Source organism: Podarcis filfolensis (genome assembly GCF_964270895.1).
Source record: "Podarcis filfolensis genome assembly, chromosome: 10".
Taxonomy (NCBI): Eukaryota; Metazoa; Chordata; class Lepidosauria; order Squamata; family Lacertidae; genus Podarcis; species Podarcis filfolensis.
The window spans coordinates 49787083-49811082 of record NC_139612.1 but is presented as its reverse complement, the minus strand read 5'-3'; the positions used below and the strand labels follow the sequence as shown (position 1 = coordinate 49811082).

General features: G+C 42.1%; 1 protein-coding gene across 1 annotated transcript in view; it reads right to left on the bottom strand.

The window, feature by feature from the left end:
- LARGE1 (LARGE xylosyl- and glucuronyltransferase 1) overlaps positions 1 to 24000 on the bottom strand; it is a 320530-nt gene that overhangs the window by 13774 nt on the left and 282756 nt on the right. The window contains exons 11-12 of the mRNA XM_083574012.1: positions 15109 to 15272; positions 7231 to 7509 (exon numbers count right to left, since the gene is read on the bottom strand). Coding sequence (XP_083430138.1) covers positions 7231 to 7509; positions 15109 to 15272 — 443 coding nt within the window. The remainder of the gene's footprint in view (positions 1 to 7230; positions 7510 to 15108; positions 15273 to 24000) is intronic.

The window sequence follows — 24000 nt, the reverse complement described above, 5'->3', positions numbered from 1 at the left end:
TTACATTATAGACACATATTCTGCTCACACAGGTGGCTGACAGAACATCTGCATGGGTCTGACTCCTGTTGTCAGAAGAAACAGTGCAGCATCAATTTTTTTTTAAAAAAAACATTTCCTTAATAAAGTCTCATTCTCCACTTATGTCAAATTTGGCTCCCCTTAACAGGATTAACTGTAATGATGTTTATGATACTGCTGTGAGCCTCCAAGGGAAATATTAGCAAACTCAAGAGCTCCAAGTTCAAGATTCTGATTATTGCAAATGAAAGGGAGCCACATCCTAGGATTTGCTGTCACATCTGCTGTGGGGTTGGGAAGTAAATTGTCTGAATAAACTTTAAGTTTGGGGGATTTCATAATAGTTACCAATCAAAGATTTCCCCTCAGGCCTCTCTGTGTGGATGTTCCATAAAATGAGGTAACTCTTGGGAAACTTTTCTGAAAGTTGTTTGAAGAGTCTGCATCAAATTTCCTTGTCAGTGTGCAAAGGTTATTGAATTTTATCAGCTTCCCATTATAAGTTTTGGGTACTTTTTCTCTATTTCTTCTCCCCCTACCTTCCATCAATTCTAATTGACCCAGGCAACTGCTTCTAAATAGAAAGTTCTTTTACAACCAGCCTCCTCCAGCTGCCAGAATTATTCAGCGTTCGTGACACTCTTAATGATTCCACCCACTGCTTTAACTTGTGCCTTCTTCTGTAGATTTGGCACAGAACTTGGCAAGACCCACAAAGTACTGAAGCAGGAAGAAGGTGCACTGAAGCCATTTGCATCTCATTAAATGCAGTGGGGCTAAACTAGTTAAAATGCTTTCATATTGGCCTAATCTGTAGATCATTATCTTGACTTTCTCTGCTATTACTGTAGGCTTCCCTCAGCTTTATTGTGCAAACAGGAGACAGAACTGGATTCCTACAAGTACTGATAGGTTTCGCAGGACATTTCCAGGGAATCAGTTTTCCAGGTGATCCAGCTGACACCCAGAAGCTACACTGCAACTGTACATTGATCATGGTGTGATGACTGATGTTGGTCCAAATGACAAATCAGGGCACTGCAAGATCTGTCTGCGTGCATGGCCAAAACAACTGTAGCACACATATCACAAGAGCTGGTACTTCTACCTAGCAGTACTATTTCTGCACCCCTCTCCTCCAGTTTAGCATTAATCCAAGGCATCTGAAGGCAGCGTATTTTGGAAATAGCATCTTGTGTTTGATGTTGTTTTTGGAATTGTGGGAATACTTTGAAAAGGTTAAGTCCTTTGTTGCATTAGTAGCATAAAAAGACCCTGCCCTGCCCCTTTCTTGTCCTTTGTAAAAAGGAAGATGCAACCAATGGTTAAGAAGAAATGGGAGACAAAGTACCACTAGGGTGGCAGTCAAATGGCTACAGGTATATGACTAGGATGCTCTTAATATGCTTGGTACATGAAACATATGGATGATGATTATGGTCACAGCATTATTCAACAGCTCTGATTTCTGCCCTGCTCCAGAAAGACTGCAGTAATGCTGGATCTTCAGATTGCTACTCTAAGCACGTGTCTCATCTATAAGCCACACAGCTGTGGAGAACAGCTTTAAAATGCACATAGTGTGCGGCACTGGCACCAGTGGAAGCTTGAGCTTTGTTTCCAATGGTGAGCAGGTTGGTCGTGTCCCTCTCCTGGTAACCATTTCAGCTGCTGCCATGACCAAGTTCTTAATAGACCACTCTCCCATATAGTCCCTACTATCCCTCTCCTAAAGTTCTACAAATTGTGATAATCTAGATGAGCTAAACAAACTTGGGGTGGGTGAATCTGTCAGTGAGCACCACTGGCAGCAGTGGGACATTGACTTCTAACTCCTTCCTTTCTTCCTTCCTTCCTTCCTTCCTTCCTTCCTTCCTTCCTTCCTTCCTTTTCCTGCTGTTCCTCATAATAGTAACAACAGAGATCCTGTGACAAGAGCCCACCTGAAATTTTGCTTTGGCCACAGTGTCCCAGATCAGGAGCAGACCTTGGTAATATGTCACCCTATGCAAGGCCAAGATTTGACACCCATCCCAGCCCTCATGGTGCCTTCCCAAAGCTGGATAAGGGAGGCGCTGGGCTTTGGGACGAAGGGGTGAGGCTCGGACAGGGTCCTGGAGACCTCCATCCTCCTTCCCAATGTTGGGCAAGCACTAGCTAGGCTTTGGGAAGGAGGACTCTAGGATCCTGTCAGAGCCCTCAGATGTCAGAGGACATTGTATGTTAATGTGGGAAATCATGGCTACCATACAAAAAAGTGATTTCCTGCAGCTATCAGGAAACGCCCCCTAAAGTTCAGAAAGAATGAGTTACTCTGTTGCTATTAACGAGCCACCCACAAACTCCACCCCAGTCCCACCCTCCAATCAACAAAACAGGGTAGAGGCTTAGTTTTGTCTTCCCCCAAGTTGAGCCAAAAGTTCTCTCAGCTCTAGAGTGGGACAGGAATCTCTAAGAGAATCCTTAGCACCTCACCCAACTATAATTCTCAGGGTTCTTAGGGCAAGGCCATGACAGTTGCAAGTGGTAAATGACTAACTAATTTTGCAATGCAGATATGTCAACTCACAGGGTAGCTTGGTTGGTTACAGCATAGTGCTGATTATGCCAAGGTTGCAGGTTCGATCCAGCTGCACATTCCTGCATTGCAGGGGGTTGGGCTAGATGATCCTCAGGGTCCTTTCCAACTCTACAGTTCTATGATTCTATGTCCAGTGCCAAAATGAGAGGTGTAAGCTAAGGAAGATAAGCCTCACCCAGAAATGGGAAGTGAGCAGTATGTGAACTTTGTTATTCCTTGGGCCGAAGAGCTGCCTGGTTCCATTACTAGGCAGCACTGGAATGTCAACAGTATACGAGCTTCATAATGGGAAAGGATCTATGTTAAGACTCAGGATATTATATCTGAATTTGAGGCTTCATGCTGAGGATCTATATAAACTCATTTAGTGGACGTTTCTTTCCAGTTTGCTCAATTAAGGACAGTTTCGGTCGATCGCACTTGCATTAAACGTAGTGCTTCCGTAAGCTGACTCAAGTGTGACTCAGTACTTCTAATATATTTATATTATGTGCTGGGGTGTTTGAAGTAGAAAGATTTGTGCAGGCTACGTATTTATTTCTATACAATGCCTGAACAGATTGGTTCAGGTTTCACACATAAATAGCTGCTTTCCAGCACCTACTTCTCACCCACATTCTAAAGACAGAGAAAGAACATGTGGCAAATCATATTTATGATTTTTCAAAACAACAACACGCCCCCTGCAATCCCAAGGCATGCTTGTAACAATCCTTCAACAAAGAGCTACATATTGACCAGACTGCAGATCATGAGCTAAATGATGAAGCGATAAGCAATAATAATGACTATGCAATGACTCAGTGAAGTGGTGACTCAGCCTCCAGCATTTGCATCATTGGATGGGAACCTGAGGTTCTCCACTTGTCTTTGGACTAATGGTCCCATCATCCCTGACCACTGGAATTGCTGGTTGGTACTGGCACTGTGGGTTAAACCACAGAGCCTAGGACTTGCCGATCAGAAGGTCGGCGGTTCGAATCCCCGTGACGGGGTGAGCTCCCGTTGCTCGGTCTGTGCTCCTGCCAACCTAGCAATTCGAAAGCATGTCAAAGTGGAAGTAGATAAATAGATACTGCTCCGGTGGGGAAGGTAAATGGCGTTTCCGTGCACTGCTCTGGTTCGCCAGAAGTGGCTTTGTCATGCTGGCCACATGACCTGGAAGCTGTATGCCGGCTCCCTTGGCCAATAAAGCGAGATGAGTGCCGCAACCCCAGAGTCGGCCACGACTGGACCTAATGGTCAGGGGTCCCTTTACCTTTACCTTACTGTTGGGAGCTGGAGTGCAACAGCATATGGAGGACCACATGAAGAGTTCTCCATCCCTGATCTAGAGTGCAAAAGACTGAAGCTGAAAAAGGTCTCTGCCTGAGACCTCAGAGAGCTGCTGCCTGTTGGGCTGGATGGCAAAGTGATCTGACTTAGTAGAAGACAACTTTGTAAGTCCATGTAGTCAAACCAGATTGTAAAAGATCATTGAATTATAATAGAGTTTATTTTCAAGTGGAATTGTTCCTTACTTTTCTATCAGGCTAGGCTAGGACAAATAGGGATTTCATTTCGTGGTATTAGGATCCACTATGATATTTTGAACACAGTATTTGTTATGCTATTTTGTGTATGTTGATTTGCATATTTTTGTGCTGTGTCCTTGTAAACCACTTAGAGGCAATCATAGTTCAGCAGTATATAAATTGTGGACATAACTAACAAACTGTATACAATGCTAAACTGTTTAACTGTTAGTTAAAAATGAAAGCAGGAGCTTCCAATTTCCTCCTCACACCAGCAGTGGACAAAGTGTAACTTAATTGTTCAAGAATAACCCATCAAATATATATTTTATATTACCCCCTCAGAACTGTTTCACCAGCGGTATGATAAGGGGAAGGGAATTCTTCTATGTTAGGGCATAAGCAATGGAGCAAAACAGAGGGCAATGCCACAAATTGACATGTAATAACTACATTTCAAGATGCGACAGAAAAGGACCAAAGTGGAGCGTGGAATCCTAAAATTAGATGGTTTTTCTATTCAGTATCTATTTTCTATTCAGTATCTATTTTCTAATCAGTAAGTTGGTTTGCCTGTTCAACACCTTGAACTGGAAGACTTTTCTAATACATGTTTTCTGCAAGGCACAAAACACAGCTCACCTCTCACTTTCCAGAGCCAACATAAACATGTGTGTGCTTGCACACAAATATGCAGAAAATGCTGGCTCTAAGCATTTGCAACAGTTCCTGAGCAGGGCCTGTTGCAAGGACAGTAGATTCTGCTCAGCTGAGTTTGAGAATGCACACATTGTCCTTAGCCAAGGTCAGGAACATGGAATCCAAAACTGGAGAAAGTGAAGTGGTTCATAAAACTTTCAGCTAAACTGCAGACAGCAAATAAGGAATAGAAAGTATCTATCAGAATAATCTATCACATGGATATGGGCAGAAAAAGATGTGATAGGAGTAAAAATGGGTTTGGTGAAAGTTGGGTAAAAACAACAACATCCCTCTCTAAAAGAAGCAGCTCATGAAAATCAAGGATATTGGATCCTTTTTCTGACCACATGGTGTCCTCCTTGTTCCATGTATTGGAAGAAGGTAAAGGGTGGGGGGGAATCTTCATTAAGAGAAGCCATGTAAATAGAGCAGAGGTCTGAAGACCATGAAACCCAAATTGTTCATATTTATTGCTATACTACTGTACACATTGAAGTCACTCCCCCCACCTCCAAAGTTCAGTGTAGTAATTATTCTGCTTTGACAAGATCTTATCTTTCAATCACTTATCTAACCTGCTTGGATCACAGCTCCATTTTCAAGGTACAGTGCTGGGTTAACAGTATGTCAGGGAGATAACAACTTCAATAACATTTTTCACATCCCCTCTTGTTAAAGACATCCTAGAAGAATAGATATCAGAGATGGAAGAGACCTGTGGGGCACCCAGTCCATTTCCATGCCTTTTCAGGATGTGATTGTACATTTAGTATAGCTTTTGAGCATTTTTATGCTTAAAAGTGCCTCATAGTAGAGACTTTCACAATCTCCCTTTGGAGTATATTATCTAGATTCAAAATTTTGAACACAATTTCATGTTTTGTAATATTTAAGTTTGACCATTTCTACTTTCATGAAATGTTCTGTGTGATGGATCATTGAGTATTCTATAATATTCCTGTTTCCTGGTGGCTGCAGGATGAGTGGGACACAGGGTAATTTAATTATTCTTTACGGAAATTTATCAACTTGATTTTATTATATTTTGTATGTTGCAAGCCACTTCAACATATTTTATCAAAGTGCCCATTATGAATGAATGAATGAATGAATGAATGAATCCTCAGTAGCACGGATTGCCTTCCATCAGCTTTGGCTGGTGGCCCAGCTGCACCCCTATCTGGACAGGGATAAACTTATGTTGTCTATGCTCTGGTAACCTCTAGGCTAGATGCCCGCAATGTGTTATACACAAGGCTGCCTCTGAAGGTTCAGAAACTTCAGCTAGTATAGAATTTGGTGGGCAGATTGCTTAAGACAGTTTGAGCATATTACGCTGATCCTGGTCCGACTGCACTGGCTGCCAATTAGTTTCCGGGTCCAATTCTAAGTGCTGTTTTTGACCTATAAAGCCTTAAACAGCTCAAGACAGCAATACCTCAAGGACCACCTCTCTCCATATGAACCTACCCTGAGAGCATTCTCTGAGGCCCTTCTTTGTGTGCCTCTGCCACGAGATGTTTGGAGAGTCAGGGATGGAGGAAGGGGGGATGGTCCACCCCAGGTGTCATCACTGAGGGAGGTGATATTCGGCGCACTGCTCATCCGCGACTCCCAAGCCTACCCTGAGCTGTCGGAGGAAGGGGCGGAGCTGGGCCGCCTTGCCCCTTTGTTTTGACAGCTCAGGGGAGGCTTGGGAGTTGTGGGCGGGCGACACGCTGTTGTCCCCCCCCGCTCCCGGGCTGCTTCGGGGGGGGGGAGCCTCCCCCGAACTGTCAAAAGGAAGAAAGAAGGGAGGAAGGCTGCTGGCAAAGCGGCTTGGCTCTCTCTACCCCCTCGCCCAGGAAGCAGCCCGACATGGGCAGCTCACTCTACCCCCCATGGGCATCTCACCCCCTGGGACGCTCACCCTGACCCCATGGCCCCCGGGTGCACAGCATGTGTACTGCTCCGGGTGCTGGAACCACTGTCTCCGCCTCTGTGGAGAGTATCAACATGAGAATGGACCTTTACTGCAGTAGTTCCCCGTTTGTGGAATGCTCTCCTCAGGGAAGTTCAGCTGGCACCTTCATTATACATCGCCAGACAAAGATGTTCCTCATTAACTAGGCCTTTAGCTGATTGTGTTGTGGAAGGGGGAGATTATTGCTTTGGGTTGTTTTTTCTTATTTTTCTTATGTATTTTGTGTGTTTTTTATATTGTAATTTTATGATGTGAACTGTCCTGAGATCTACGGATGAAGGGCGGCAGATTTAATAAAAATAAGTAATAAATGAAATGAAATGTAGGGCCGAGAGAGACTCACTTTCTGAAAGCCTGGAGAGCTGCTTCCAGTCACTGTAGAAAATACTGAGTTAGATGGACCAATGGCTTGACTCTTGTGACCCTGTCAGAACAATTCATGTGCTTACCTGAGGTACTCGTAGAGTCCATACATAGGCAAGAAGTCAATGTCTGACAGGAACATGTATGGCGTGCTGATATGTTTCATTGCCACATTCCGTAGGAGGTTCACCGGATAAAATTGGCCCTCCTTGTACACTATGTGGTATCCAACGTTGTGACGGCTCATGAGGACCTCAGAGCCTTGAGCGTAGCGTAGAAACTGCTGTGCCTCTGCATCAGAAAGGTAGAGTGCCAAGCTGATTGGTCCTTCCCAGTGTTTGCAGATAGCTTCAAGCATCTGGAGTCTAAGAGAAGAAAGGAAGGGTTAGAACAGAGAATTTTTTACCACAGGATGTCCCCCTTTTCTGTTTAAACTCTTGTACTGGGTAACCTTCATGTAAATATTTCCACATATGTTGATACTTTGAAGTCAAAAGATCACTTGGAGATCCATCTCCGAAATGGGAGCTTCAAAGACCAACTAAAAACTGGTACATTTTACATCTTCTCTAGAATGAAAGAAACATTAATTTTAAAGATTTTGTCCCATCACAGAGAACAAGGAAGGGGGAGATGCAGCAGATGAGGGCCTCTGGAATCATTGGAGAGGCAAAAATCACCTTCAATATTTTGAAAGAATGAAACCATTTAAGTAATAAAATAGGTAATTCTTTGTTACGTCTTCCCGAACCTGGTACTGTGCTGAGTAGCTGACAGAAGTTGTAATCCTCAACAATCCAGGTTGGGGAAGGCAATGGTATACTCAAGAGTAAGTGCCTACCACTACATTGTATTGCTTCATTCATTACTGTTGTATTTTCTGCTAAGGAAAGAAATGTTTAACCATGCTGCTTTTATATATATATAAGTTTTCCTAGCTGTGGGCAGCTGCAGTACTTCAGGGAGCCCTACTTAGGTTACTAATATTTACTTAGGACATTTATTGGTTGTTATTAAGTGGTAAATTCACAAGGAGTTGAATTTATATTGAATTTCTGCTTCAACATTCATTCCCGCAGTTTATCACTTATTTAGCTCCGTGAACTACAGTTGGATGTGTCCATAGTGTTGTTGAGTTTTTATTTGGCCAGCCATACTTTCCTGTTGAATGCAGATGGCTTGGTTGCTCTTTAATGCTTTGAAAATGCTTTAGGATTGTGGTAGAGTGTAACAACTTCTGCCCTCTTTGATAAAAAGTGGTAGAGTGCTCTTTCCAAATAACACCCCTTGATGCTCTTGCTTCTCTGTGGAGTTTGCAAAGTAGTTGCAGTAATAATAATGATAATATAGAATTGTGAACTACCTTTCCAACTGTAGACAACATACAATAAAAACAAAAATTTAAAAATCCCAGATAACCTTAAAACAACTGTGTTTTTTTAACCCAGCATTGTTCAGTAGCAACTAGAACCACACTGATGTGGCTGCATAGAATTGAAGTACTTAGCTGCTGATGTTAACGCAGATTAAGCCTTTCTGTTTTTTGAAATCATGTGCATGTGCTGGGGCAGAGATGTAGGAAGAATCTTTTGAAATCAAGACTAGACTTTCAAGTGGATTTCTTTCCACCTGCCCATTTGACCCCCATCATGGCACAGATTCTTGCTATGAATGATGCTTGCCTCAGTTCTTTTTAACATATTCACATTATACCTAAATAAATGCATAAATTACTTTGCAATATACACTATTTACATATTCATTGATGTATAATTGCTGCTGTCCTGACAGGTGCCTCAGCAATTTTCTTTTTTTTAGAAGTGTTGTTTTTTGACTGCATATAAGTTGTTTGTTGCTAGAGACAGTCAACATGGACTAAAATCCGCTTCTTACTGTGAATTTTTTAAAAATTGAATGCATTATGGCTCTTTTAATGTGGGAAGACGTGATCTCTTTTGCTATCTGTACACTTCATCTGTGTTCCTCAATTAAAGTCTCTTTGTCAAAGTAGGGGGGAACCAACTGGATTTTACTGCTCATTTTTCACCCTCCATCTATCCCCTAAATCTTTGTTTTAAAATATTAAGTGTCCTTGCCCCAGTCCCAGACAAATTTCATCCACCCACTGAAGTTGTTGACTTATAACTTCTAGTTATTTGCTAGTGGCAGCCTATACAGACCTATTCAATCCCCTTTGTACTGTGAATTTAAAAACCAAAGGAACACATCGTCATTATTGTTCTTTTCTACATGGCACAAAAACAGATTTCAAGCTGTCAAACACAAAATCATGTTTAGTATAAACATTTAAAACATAAATTAGCTTGAGTTTTATGTTTTAGCAGATAAATGCATGCAACCATTTTCTGTATAAAATATGTATTTATGAAATAAAATGTTGCAGTTAAATGATCTATGTGTAATTAAGTGGCATTGCACTGAGTGAAGAGGAGTGCCTGTAAAACGTTTAATATGTCAACAGGAATCCATACAATCTAGAAGAGAAAGAGCAAAATATCAACAGGGTGCTAAATTGTCTCTCCTGGATGTCCGAGTGAGGAAAACAGTGCAGGGTGACAAGTTTATATTGAACTATGGAATCAAGATAGGGAGACAGGCTGCAATGCTGCTCCATTTGCCTTGCAGTAAGCCTCATTGAATTCAGTGGGGATTGCTTTTGAGTACACATGGTTAGGATTGCATGGTTAGGATTGCAGTCATAGACCCACTTTGTTTTTAAGGTGCCACAAGACCACTTTGAAATGGAACACACATAAGATAACTGATCTGTAGACATTGCTGAGATATGTGTGTCTATCATACTGTATGACATATGTATAATACAGTGGTACCTCGGGTTAAGTACTTAATTTGTCCCAGAGGTCCGTTCTTAACCTGAAACTGTTCTTAACCTGAAGCACCACTTTAGCTAATGGGGTCTCCTGCTGCTGCGCCGCCGGAGCATGATTTCTGTTCTCATCCTGAAGCAAAGTTCTTACCCTGAGGTACTATTTCTGGGTTAGTGGAGTCTGTAACCTGAAGCGTATGTAACCTGAAGCGTATGTAACCCGAGGTACCACTGTAAAAGGATATTTATGCATCAGCTGATGCCAAAACAGAAGAACCACTTGTGCAAAATTAAAACAATTGCAGCAGAATAGAAAATGCCAGACAAAAGTGCAAGTGAACATTGGAATGGATTGAGGCAAATTAATTATTCTTTACCCAGGGGTCAGTAAGTGGCCACCAGTGAACCTAATCTCAGCTCTGGAAGATGCCTGTGGTCTTCCAGTTGCCAAGCTGAAGGTGAAAAGTTGGGGGGGTGGCATTTGTGGCAACGGAACTTGCTGGCAGGCTGCTCTCAAGGGTGACTTGAGGCTCTGCTATTTTTCCCCTCTTTGGTAAATGTTCAGGAAAACTAGCCACTAGCCACTGATTACATGTGTGAATCCTCACACACTCCAAAGGGGCAGAGTGTGGTGGGATGCAGAAGTCTTCTATCACATAAGAAAGTTCTTCTGTATGTGTAGCTGAATGGTGTTTTAGATTAAAGTGAAAAACAAATGTAAAGCCAATAACTGTTACAAAGTTGGGTGCCACCCTTACTTCTGCAGCAAGATACCAGGGGGTTCCAGGCATTCAACCAGGGTCTGTGATCCTTTGGAGAATTGGGACACGGTAGAGACTGCCATAACTTTTAAAAATATGATTTATTCACCTATTTACACCTTCAGTCTGCATGGAGAGATTCCAGATCTTTTAGAATGGTCATTTCAAGAGGGACTTGCAGCCCTGGAGTCAAAGACATCTCTCCTAGCCAGCCTTCAACCACCCTGCCCAAGATGGATCCTAGTCTTTTCTCTCCCTACTTCTTCCCAGCACACCTTGCTCTAAAGACTCTTTTTCCCCCTGACACCTCAAACACCCTCCTATCACCATTGCAACCCCTGTCCAGGTCCAATAATTCCCTTTGATGGGCCATCAACACCTTTTGTCATGTTAATGCCTCTATCCCAAGTGAAGCTGTGGCTTGGATAGGAAGCTTAGCCTGCAATCTTCCCTTCAAATAATCAAAATTTCAGGGTTTTTTGGGGGGGTCTCCCCTAAATCTACAACATAACATTTTCCATGCATATCGCTGAATTAAATTTTGCCTAGTCACAGTCCCCATCCTCTGTAGCAATAATAACTATAGCAGCCATAAGGATGTGTACAAGTGTTTGCTAAACCAAACCTTATTTCATTAATCTAAAGAGAAAGCAGAAAAACCAGCAAAAAATAAATCCCAATCCCCCTAAAATATCAAGACATGGCAGTTAGATTTTCTTCTGCATCTCCCAAATCCCTACTACTATAACCTCCCTATTAATGTTTATATGAGGCACAATAATCTTTTTTTCTTCATCACAGTAATCAAAAATAATAATAATTGTTTTCGTCTCCCACCATTTTTCCTAAGCTGTGCAGCAGAAAGAAACAACATGTTCAAACTGGCAAATATAAATTCTGATTTCAACATTAATAGCTTTTCCCTGCAGTTCTGAATGATCCTGATGACATCCAAGAAGCTTTGCTTCCCTAGATACCAGAGATTACGTTTGCTAGTCTATTACCTGAATCATTATTTTTCTCCCTTTTTTAATCTATTATTGAAATGATGGTTATTATTGGGTGTAACACACACTTAAATTAGAAATAGGGATCGATACAAACAAAAACACCCCCAAAGGTATGTGCAAAGCTTTAGCTAGCCCGTGATAGGAATCATAAATAAAACATATGATGCTGTTAAAAAATAGTAAAACAGTAAAAAGCACAGTGGATTTGTCTTCCCTAATAGTAAAACAGTAAAAAGCACAGTGGATTTGTCTTCCCTATTATGCAACAAAAAGCAGACAATCAGCACAGATGGATGGAACTGATTTCAGATAAAGCTCCCAATTGCTTCAGTGTGGTCATGGAAAAATCTAGCAGGGTCCCTGGGCCCTTTCAGGGTGTCTGACATACTGCAAAAGTTTACCTGTGGGAGTGGAAGGATATAGGATTACTACCTGGCTAGTATTTTATTGGCCTGCTTGGCGATTCAATGCCTAGGCAGATTGTTGGTCCTCCAAATGCTATCATTCAGCAACCACCATCTCTGGGCTTGTGGAGAGGGCCATAGAGATTTGTTGCGGACTGCAAGAATTCAAGTTGACACTCTGTCTCCTCCACAACAGCTGATCAGCGGTACAGTATGGCTGCTTCTAGGGATGGTATTTTGCAGCAATGGTGTCTCGCGGGAATGGGTAGGTTAAACATGCCTTTATAGGTGAATCTACCAAATCTGCATTTTTTGAAACCATCTGGAAACCACAGCACAGTCCATCCTTCAAAACTCACACCTTCCCAAATGTTTCAATGCAGTCCTCCAGTCAAACAATGTGTACAGAAGTGCATATACTAGAGTAAAATGTGCATGAAAATGTATATATCGGTGAAAATAAGATACAAAAATGCATTATATTAAGAAGCATTACTTCGTAAAACTGCATACAGGCATGTATTTTAGGAAAAATTCACACTTAAATGCTGATAATTTACATGAGGTTGTTTTTTTTTTAAATCATAAATTGTTGCAGAAGTGTGGAAAACTGAATTTAGGATTAGAAAAATGAGAAAGTCTTCTCTCAGGTCTGCACCCCAAAGCATTGCCCCCATAGGTCTAGCATGTTGCTGACTTGCCCTCTAGATGAGGCCAGCACAGCGACATCAACTGACCAGGGAGCAGCAACACTCCCAGGGATCGTGCTGCATGAGCACTGCAAAATAGCTCTGCTACGGATGGTGGTGAGGAGAGACATTTCAAAGCATCTAGCCCACTCTCTTCACAGCATTCGCTGAAAGAACAAATGCTATAGCCTCATCTATTACTAGTATTTGCACCTCTCCTTGCCAATGACAATAACACACAATACAAGTGTTGTGGGAGGAATGCAATAAAGAAAAACAGTTTAAAAAAGATAGTGAAAAACAACTGAAAGGTGCAAGAGGAAATAAAATGGCTAAAAGCTTCTTTGGTAGGGATATTATTTATTGATTTTAGCTGAAAGAGAGAATCTCCAACCCGAATCAATGAATAACAACAACTTACTAACAGTGCGTGGAAAGATTATTTTTTCTCATGTCAGGCCAATTGCTTTCTCCTTTCTGAATAAAGATGGGCATCCCTGTCTATCAATACAGCGTGTTCCCTGAATGGATCCAAAAAAGCGAAACAGATGCTCAACTGCTGCATTGTTGCCAGCAAAACAGTGCTGAGCTGCAGTTCGCTCCTTTGAATTAAAATCCTGGAGGGAAAACATACACAGCCTCATTTCCTTCTCTAATTCATTGTGGCATTCACATAGGATTTGTGTGAGATTCTTTTCTTCATCTTTGTTTAACTCAAAAGGCATGCACGAAAGCCCAAAACCCCACCACCCCAAGAAATGTTTTCCAAATTAAAAATCAATAGAACAGGTGCTGGTGAACGTGGCGCATGATGACTGAATGTGCTAGATGCATAAGCTAGCAGCCAAACAGTGCAGTGGTTTTTGTGGGCTTATGCTCATTTCTACAGCAAATCAGCATGCGTTTAGTCAGCGTAAGTTCCTAGGGTCTCCCTGTGGAGGAACACTGACCTTTCTGTGTAGTCAACTAGAGGGACAGAGGTGTTGCACATGCCTCATGTTCTGTTAGGTATGTGCTCTGCCTAATGCAGTGCTAGCTGCTTGCTTCTTTTGAAGACGGGCCTCTTCCTTCCTAGAACTAACTCTACCAACAGCAGGGAGGAAGGAGGGCCTCAGGTATTGGGATGGGGGGAGTCTGATGTTGCATTTCAGATGAGATGCTCTTGGTTTCTGAACAGAAGTGATGCACATTTTACAGGCTGCTCGAAATCTCCGTGAATGCACATTCCGGGTTTATCCAGGCTCTCGGGATGCAGCCGCTTAAAAACCAAATTTGACAGGATAAAAATTGCCAGCTCTATACAGCTTCTGCTCAAAGAAAATTACGAGTGTGCCCAAAGCAAAAGCAAGACAGACAAAGCATGGGCTATCAAGGACAGCGGTAGCTCTAGGACAGGAGCATGGAAGACGATCTAGCTAGTGGGCCAGAACTTGATTTCCACCTCCACCCCTGCAGTACAAGTGTGCATCTTTCCTTGAGAAGAACTACTCCCCTGAGAAGCACGGCTCAAGGGGCTTTGCAAGCATCAAAACCCCTTTAATCCAAGACTCACCTTTGCTTATCCCACTCCTAACATCACATATGGCACCAGGGTGGGCATGGCTTGGCCTAAACACCCTTATGGACCAAATGGAGAGGTCCACATATGCTGTAGAACAAAGAACCTATTTTGTAAAATCCCCAGCAAAGCAAGTATGTCATATGGTACAGAAGGTAAGGGAGAACTAACAAAAACCCTCTGCTTGAGTCAACAATCAACGTTATCTAGGTTCTTTCCTTTCCTGACTCACCACATTTTTTTTACGCTCATTTACACTTTTGATGTATTTTAAATGAACTATAATGGCTGGATTGACATTGTTATACAGCATTGTCATGTACCATAAGTATGAATTACTGTGCTTATGTTGCCTGTCCTGTATAGCACTTTGAACATGGTGTATTTTGGGGAACTGATGATGATGATCAGTTAACTACCAATAGGGTAGATCAGGCCATTTCCGGGGTCATAACTCCCTACCCTGCACTTGAGCACTGAAGTCTCTGACTCATCATGTCCCTGTTTCTGAACAAAACAACTGTTGGTGCTTTCCACAAGAAGGAAAGAAAATGGCACTCATTTACTGTCAGTGAATCCCAAATGTTCTTTTCCCCACCGACATAAGACCTTGTGAAATTTTCTTGAACTCATTAGCTGGTGCTAATTGCATTTTCCAGAGTTCTTGGTGGGATAATAAAATGGCATTTCTTACCTGTCCATTGAGAGTTGAGCCACCAGCGTTACATCAGTGTTGTCTGGAGCAGACTCATACTCGTAGTGTAAAAAATACAAGTGGGTGCGATGGACAGTGAAACGCTCCCGTCTAAACTCATAGCACAGGTCATCTTCATCCAACTCAGACAGCTGTTTCTGGAGCTGTAGTGGGGGTAGGGTAGTGGAGGGGAAACCACAAGTATATATATTACTAAATCTCTTTTAGTGAAGGGTAGTTGTTTGTTAAGATTAGGTGCCTCACTAGCATCTTGTCACTTTCATTCGTTGCATGTATGAATTTTCTCACAGATCCCAAAGTCATCTAACTTACAGACCCTAAAAGGAACAGAAGGCCTACTTCACACAATGCATAATTAACTTACAGAACTCATTAACCAAGTATATTTTTATAGTGGCCATCAGCACAAATAAACTTTTTAAAAGGAACATGGGAAGTTGCCTTATACTGAATCAGATCATTGGTCCAGCTAATTCAGTAGTTCACATGGGTAGTGACTCTCCAGGTTTTCAAACAGGAAACATTCCCAGCCCTACCTGGAGATGCCAGGGATTGAACCTGGAACCATCTGCATGCAAAGTAAAGCCCTTCCAGAAGCACTGGGTATGTCAGTGGAAACTAGCCAGGATAGGGAAAAAACAACAACAACTCATCTAAGGTTTTTGAGAGAAGCTAAAGATTAACCACTGGGAGGGGAATACATGTATATCAACATGTATTTCTATGAACTTTCTATGAACTTCTATGAACTACTTTCTATGAACTTTCTGAAGACATCTGTGCTGGCAAAATTCTGCCTCTGTCTCTGTATATGCCGTTCTGGATCCAGCCTTGTTGCAGCAGTGATATAGCAAGACTTACTTTTAGGCAGTGTTCCAAATACTCCAGTTTCTGTCAGTGGTACCTCAGGTTAAGAACTTAATTCATTCTGGAGGTCCGTTCTTAACCTGAAACTGTTCTTAACCTGAGGTACCACTTTAGCTAATGGGGCCTCCCGCTGCCACCGCTGGGCAATTTCTGTTCTCATCCTGAAGCAAAGTTCTTAACCCAAGGTACTATTTTTGGGTTAGCGGAGTCTGTAACCTGAAGCGTCTGTAACCTGAGGTACCACTGTACTTGAAAGCTATGCCATTGGCATTCTGGAAAAAACACATCAAGGGTCCCTACTGCTGCAGGTATGTTTTCTTTCAAAGAGCCATCAAAATTCATGCATGACTAAATGGCTCACCAAACAAAACAGAAGAAGAATTGATTATAGTTTGGGGGTTGCATTTGCTCTTGGCCAACCTTCCAAGGGCCCCGTGCCAGTGGTGGGTGTGGTCACCTCACACCTTCTCATGCACGAACAGAGGACATACCCACCAGCAGACACATTCAGCACAGACCCCCTCTTCCCATTCTCAGCTGTGGATCAGCTGAGCAGGGGGATTATTGTCCTCTCTCCAGTCATCAAATGATCAACTGATGGCCAGAGATGCATCCTTATCTTCCTTTAAAAGAAGTCTTTGAGTTGCACACACATCCCCACCCACCACACCATTGGCCATGCCCAGATATTATGAAAGCTGTAGTCTATAAAGTGATGACTGATTTTATCCAATCCTTGTCTCCATGTGTCTCTTCCTCTCTTCCTCTGCCCTACTCTAGTCACCACTGTGGGCACAAATTCTCCATCATCTTACATTTCATTCACCACTGAAAACCTCAGTTCATCACACCCTCGTTCATTTCATTCCCCCTAAGCACAAATAACATTTTAAATAAAGCCAGAAATTACTAGATGAAACATCTTAATTTCCTTCCATGGAAAGACATTAGCATTCTCCCCTTATCAGTTCTATTCATCAGCCTAAGTAGAAATGGTTAGAAGAGCTGTACCATACCACTCCTTCGAGATATCATAGTATCTTCTTTTTTTAATTTCACAAATAGCCAAGCTATAAGTTGGTAATTGCAAAGTAGCCATTATCTAGGTAGTCACTGAGTGATTATCAGATTACTTCAGGCTTCTAAGATAAAAGGATATAACAACTTAATTATGAGCTATGGAATAGCACTATGGACTAAATTATGTCTCTGACTACTGCTGAGGAATGGAATAAAGAAAGATCGCATTTCATGCCCTAGTATTTTAACCGGGGGTGGGATGAAGCCAGAAGGGGACCAAATGCAAGTTTAATATTTATGTAACATCTTTCCACAGTGGAAATGTTATGTTATATTAATTAATTAATTAATTAAATTTATATCCTGCCCTTCCTCTCAAAGGAGCCCAGGATGCAAAAAAAGAGGGGGGAATTGTCTCTTAGGGACAATTCCAATACAAAGCTGGCCAGATTCTGTATATATGACCCCCCACTTTGATCTGCAGATCATCTGCAGAAATGTATTTTTGTCCAACAGAAACCCTTCATTAGTGTTCAAGCTTGACCATAAAATTTGTGCTGTCTTTCAATGAGAACTTTTCATTTAAGGAGCACATATGCTCAAATATTATCAGGGCATCACATATGAAATCCAGGAGAAGGAATGTAATTAACAACATGTAGTGAAAGCGTGTGTGTCGTCGCCGCATCTTCTGGCCCTGCATTGTCTCTCTTGCCAGCCAGCCCCATACTACCCAAGTCTGCAAAAGTTTTAATTGGCATGCTTCACATTTAAGTTTCCGGAACACAATTTATGACAAGCCAATACATTTTGACCAGAGTATTACTAATTTCAAATATGCTAGTCAGTTTCTCAATGATCTAGAGATAAGCAAGAAATCATAAAGTTTGATAAAAGTTAAGATGTCTGTGTTTGTGTGCCTCCTTGGTATCTTAGGCTTCAGCACATTTAACTTCCAAATACCTCAGCAACTTTTTCGACTCAAGGCCTAAAGCCTCAGACGCTGCTTCTGCTCACTCTGCTGAAGAGGATCCTTGTATTCTCTTTAAATTATGCCAAAGAGCAAGTAATAATGCAACTCATATTTTGAATAATTATAGCCTAATCTATGTGAAAGATGCATGCAATTAGTCTGTATCCTCAATGTGTCTACAGTGTTATTAAATTACAATGCATGACCAGAAAACTGGCAGGACATGAACAAATTTGCCGAATTATACACATATTAGTTATATACCCAAATTTATAATGAAATGCAGGTTCCAACCTATGCATTTGACATGCCCTTTAAATGCTGTGTTTAGGCAAACATCTTCGTAACTTCTGTTCATGATATAAAGAAGTGTAAGAAGATTTCGATTTACAGTAGTACCTCAGGTTAAGTACTTAATTCGTTCCGGAGGTCCTTAACCTGAAACTGTTCTTAACCTGAAGCACCACTTTAGCTAATGGGGCCTCCTGCTGCCGCTGCGCCGACAGAGCACAATTTCTGTTCTCATCCTGAAGCAAATATCTTAACCCGAGGTACTATTTCTGGATTAGCGGAGTCTGTAACCTGAAGCGTATGTAACCTGAAGCATATGTAACCCGAGGTACCACTGTATAAGAACAAGCTTTAGATAAAGGGGACCGTCCAGCTGTCCAAGTAGTCAGTTTCTTCCTGATTGTACATATTAAGCTGGAATAATTTTAAAAGCCCTTGCAATCCTCCTTCAAGAATCCCTCTCCCCCCGAGAATGGTTCCACAGATACAGGTAGCAACTACTTTCATTAGATTTTGAATAAAATAATGTAGAAGGTGTAAGAAATACAAAAGAAAAAAACTACCAAAGAGATACAGATTTCTACCAGCTCAAAAAGAAAATAAGAGGAGATAAAGGATATTTTCTAACTTAGTTATTTGGATAGTGAACTGGGGCATGCGTCTCAACTTCAGATCAGAGGAAACTGCTTTTGAGGTGGACCTAGACTAGGGATGGGGAATTTGTGGACTTCTAGGTGTCGTCCAACCATCTCGGGATGACAGAGGACGAGATGGTTGGACGGTGTTCTCGAAGCTACAAACATGAGTCTGGCCAAACTGCGGGAGGCAGTGGAAGACAGGAGGGCCTGGCGTGCTCTGGTCCATGGGGTCACAAAGAGTCGGACACGACTAAACAGCTAAACAACAACAGGTGTTGTTGGACTCCATTTTTGTGAATCCCAGCCAGCTTGGTCAATGAACAGAGACATTAGAAACTGTAACCTAACAACATCAGTGGTGGAGGGTGACTCCCTGTCTGTGGCTTAGACAGACAGAATCCATCTACCTAGACAGTTGATTAGCTGCTCCTTGCTGTCTATCACAAAAAACCTTAAAGAATAAGACATGATAGTCCGTGAAACAAATTCTACTGCATGAGGGCTGGTTTGCTGTACATGCAATCAACTGAAAGCTGATGTGACAAATTGCATATGTTCACCTTTTGACTGGTAGTCGCCTGCTACATTTGGTCTTCTATAGCCAGTTTCTAGCCTTTCAAAGTTCTCCAAGCAGCTTCATGATATATTAATATTTACACAAGCCATAAGGGAAAATGGGCCAAACGATTGCACATCTAATTCTGAATATTCAAGGGGACTTTGGGTCTTCTACCTCCAGACAGCAGGTCCTTGTGCACCATGCCACAAACTGAGGTGGTCTTTCAAATGCAGATTATAACACAACACAGCTTTCTCCTATTCAAAGAAGGAGAAGAAGAAATTTGCACTAGACATGCCCAAGTCAAAGGACAAGCTAAGCCTACCATGGCCAACCTTCTGTTTTAGAATTCTCAGTTAATTAACTACTAAAGCTGAAAACAACAGCTCCTCAAAGAAGTATTTATAGCCTGGGGGTCTTGTACAGAGTGGGCCCTACCATTAGGCTGAAGGAGGCAGCTACCTTAGGCAGCTGGTTTTAGGTGACATGAAAGGGCAGCAAACTGATGGTTATTTAACTTATTACTGTACTGCATTTGTACTGCTGGGGAGGGAGAAAGGTGCTTGTGGGATTTTGTGCCTCAGGTGCCAAAATAACTTGACCAGCCTTGGGAACTGTGCACCCTGACATGGGAGGAAAGAACTGTCTGCTGCTCTGCCTCAGGCAGCAAAATGTCTTGAGCTGGCTTGCTTGTCCGCATGGACCTAATTGTGAGATTAAAGGCTGTCCTTGATGGATACAGTTATCTTTCAGTGCACAGTAACTTCCAACTTCTTTTGCAAATGGATTTTTTTAATTAGGGGAAGAAAAGCTTAAAACTCTCCCTCAACATCTCATAACAGCAACGAGCACAAATCTCCTTCTAAACCAGTTTAAGGTCTTGCACTTGCAGAGCTGCTCTTACTGCTCTAATTAACATGGCTCCCTCTTTTGAAAGGAGGATTATTATTAATGCCAGTAGGCGGTCATAGTTTTACAGCTTATGGTGAAATACCAGAGAGGACGAGGTTTCTGAACCTTTCTGAATCTTCAGTAACTGCACAGAAGAGGGGCTGTTGACAGGTCTGGTATTTCTCTCCCCCAAAACACTGAGGCATGACAAGTGCATCATCTGAAATTATCTCTTCCCAACAATTTACAAGCGCAGGAACCCTGCTCTCTAGTCAACACTTTTGTCTCCTTCCCAACTTCCAGTTCTGTTCAAACCACTGCATCCACAGGCCTGCTGTGCAGGGTGAAGAACACAGGAAACTGCCCAGTACTGTGTCAGATCACTGGTCCATCTAGGTCAGTATTGTCAACATGAATTGGCAGTGGCTCTCCAGGGTTTCAAACAAGAGTCTCTCCTACCCTACATGGAGAAGCTGATGATTGAACTCAGGACATTCTGCATGTAAGGCAGGTATTCTACCACTGAGCTACAGCTGTTGGGGTAGAAAGTGGGTGGCATGAAGATTGCTGCACCAGCCTAGAAGTGGTGTAGTGATTGGGCTCATATCTTTTTTTTTTTAATGATAATTTATTCAAAGTTTCAAAAATACATAAGTATGAAAAAAGACCAGAAAAATACAGCAGAAAAATATATCAAAAAGAAAATACAAAAAGAAAAAACAAGAAAAAAGAATACAAATCCCATAATGCATCTTTTCATTTGCTTGTTTCTTGGACCTCCTCACACCTCCCTTTTCGTATTCTAACTTAATTCGTTGTTTCAGCAAATTCTTCCCATATTTCTCAATTTTTGTTTAAATAATTTATCTTAACAGTCTATCTTATTTATTAACTCTTATTTATTAACATATCCTTTCCATCTTTTGCTATATTCTATTGTTCAATTTACATTAATTTCTTTAACCTTATCTTGCCTTAAAAATCTTAAAATTCAAATTTTAAACCATATTTCTACATAACTCCTTAAATCCTTTTTACTAAAGCCAATTGGTTCCATTCCAGCATAATCCCAAATATTTCATTAGTGTTACACTAATTCCAAAAATAAAAAGATTTTTTTTCTTTTTATAGACTTTTTCTTTTTCTCTAGTTTTTATCCAACGTCCCTACTTCCTGGCCTCGGGTTATGTCAGTCCTTTCTAACCATTGCATCCAGTCCATCAATCTGGTGATCTTATGTCCGAGGGCCTTAAGTCTCTTCTATGCCCCTTCTGCAAATTTTCTTGTTCTTGTTTGTGCTTACGCTCTTCTTTGTCTTTTGTTGGTTTCTTTCGTAGTTTCTTTCCTTTCTCCTTGGGGAGTGGGTCTCTGGGGAATTCCAGCCGGTAATAATCTCCATTTTCCTTCATCAAGCTAGCCCATTCCCCGCAGTCCCACTCCCTGCCATCGTCATTGTAATCCAAAAAGTAGTTATCCAAAAGATAATTGTCAACCTGTTTCATAGTCCCACCAGAATTAAGAGCTTCCTTGACTCCAGACGCTTCCAGCCACACTCCAAGTTCAATCTTCCAAAGCAGCGGCTTTTGCTCCTGCAGGACTTTGGGTTTCACCATTTGTGTTGCTTGGGGTGCAGTCGCAACCTCTTCCGTCTTCATCTGCCCTTGGACTTGCCCTGTCGAACCAGTTTCCTGAATTGGTCTCTGTGTAGTTTCTTTATCTTTGTTTCCTGTTAAATCATATTCGCTGGCTACAGCAGTCATCAAGTCCAACTTTTCATTCATCAAGTTCATCTTCTCATGCAACTGCTCCAGCAATGCATTTGTCCTGCCAAGGGCAGACACCAAAACTTCCTCCCAGCACATTTCCGTTCAAGGTCAAACGACTGGTCCCACGATCTCAATCTCGCAGCTGTGAAGTCTCCGAATAAACTGCAACAGCAAACTGACAGGCTCCCTCTAGGGGACACAATTTCTATTTGTACCCATCTTTAAAAACGTATCCAACAAAGGAAAATTAATTTCGATTTTCAAATACTTTGTTTCTTTGAAATGCAGAAATGCAGAAAGCAGTGTTGAAGTTAGTTTGTTTCTCTTTTTTTGACTATCTGTCAAAGTGCTCCACTTTTAATCAATGGACGTCTCCAACGATTTCTGTCCTGACACCCCATTCCCAGGTTTGGGACGATGGAAACTTATATTCCTTTACTCTCTCTCCTGCAGGCTTAAACAGTCAAATTCCCCCCCCCTTTTCTCCTGCTTCCAAGGGGGTTTTATTGGTAATAGATGCAGGAAATTTCAATCTTTAAGACAACTTTCCAGGCTATTAGATTGCAAGGTTTTTGCTTCAGTCTGTTTACAAAAAGCGGAAGGCGGACTTCCTGTTTAAACCTTCCCGCTTCGGAGCCTAATTCACAAATTTCTTAATCCAATTTTCCATTTTTACTCATGGGTACTTTGTTTAGAGTCCAATTGTCATCAGGAAAAAGTCAGCGCTCTCCGGCGATGGCTGTGCGGCTTCCCTCCATGAAAGTAGCAATCGGTTCGCTGCACCGCGCTGCTCACCACTCTTCGCTCCGGAACCCCAAAAAGGGGGTTTCCCTGTGAGTAGGGGAGGTGCTCTTGGTGCTCTGCCAAACCCCACGTTCCCAGGCTCCTCCGCCTGGGATTTCTAGCAGGTCCCCGCCTTCGCCGCAGCGGGAAGACCCAATTTCCACGGAGCCCGTTCCTCCAGTCGGAGGAACTCCGCCATTCGTCGATGGCGCTGACCCGGAAGTCCGTGATTGGGCTCATATCAGGCCTGGTGGCATCTTGTCACATCAGTGAAACTGGTTTGGGATCTAGGCTATTTTTGTCCCTCCCACTCAACATCCCCATAATGGCCTGTTCCAAGCTCATAATGGCCTGTTCCAAGCTCTTTCACTTCCAGTGAAGATCTGGCTGGTGGCATTTTTTACCCACTGAAAAGGGAAGTGCTGTACTGATGGTGTGTCCCTTGGGCCACTCTGTTGGCAGTGACTGGATGGAGGCTGGATTAGCTAGCACAGCTGTGTAGGGAAACACCTCTGCCCAATCCAGCCCCCTACCTCAAGCAACAGGGCTTGGATTGATCTGATAGTCAAAGAACTCTGTGTTCCATGTTCTCCATGGTTATAAACTTTCTCTCACACACAGCAAGCATGCTGTGCTTTGCCTTTACAGCTTTCACTTATTTTTCTCTATGGCTAGCCAAAACACATACCTGCTGTGGGTCTTCTGTGGCTCTCCATTTAGGGGAAAGGGGACTTTTTTGTATGTGTACAAATAGTAGTGCCGGTTGTCTGCTTATATCAGTTTACTTTAACTTATGTGGTTCTATGCTGTGTTTTTTATTTTTATTTTTTAAAAACTTCAGCTTGCTGAAAGCAAACACACCTTTGCATCAAACTGAGCAATTTAGAAGTGCATATACAACCTTAGCTTTAAAAGCAAGTCTCCATTTGGGCTGCATTATTCCAAAGGAATTGTCCAGGAACTTCTATGAAGGAGCTGTTAAAATGTTCTGCATTCCAAAACAGGCTCTAGATAGGCAATGCTATTCCACTGGTGTGCAGAGACTAATTGCAACAGTATTTTTCGTCTTGTTGATCATGCGCT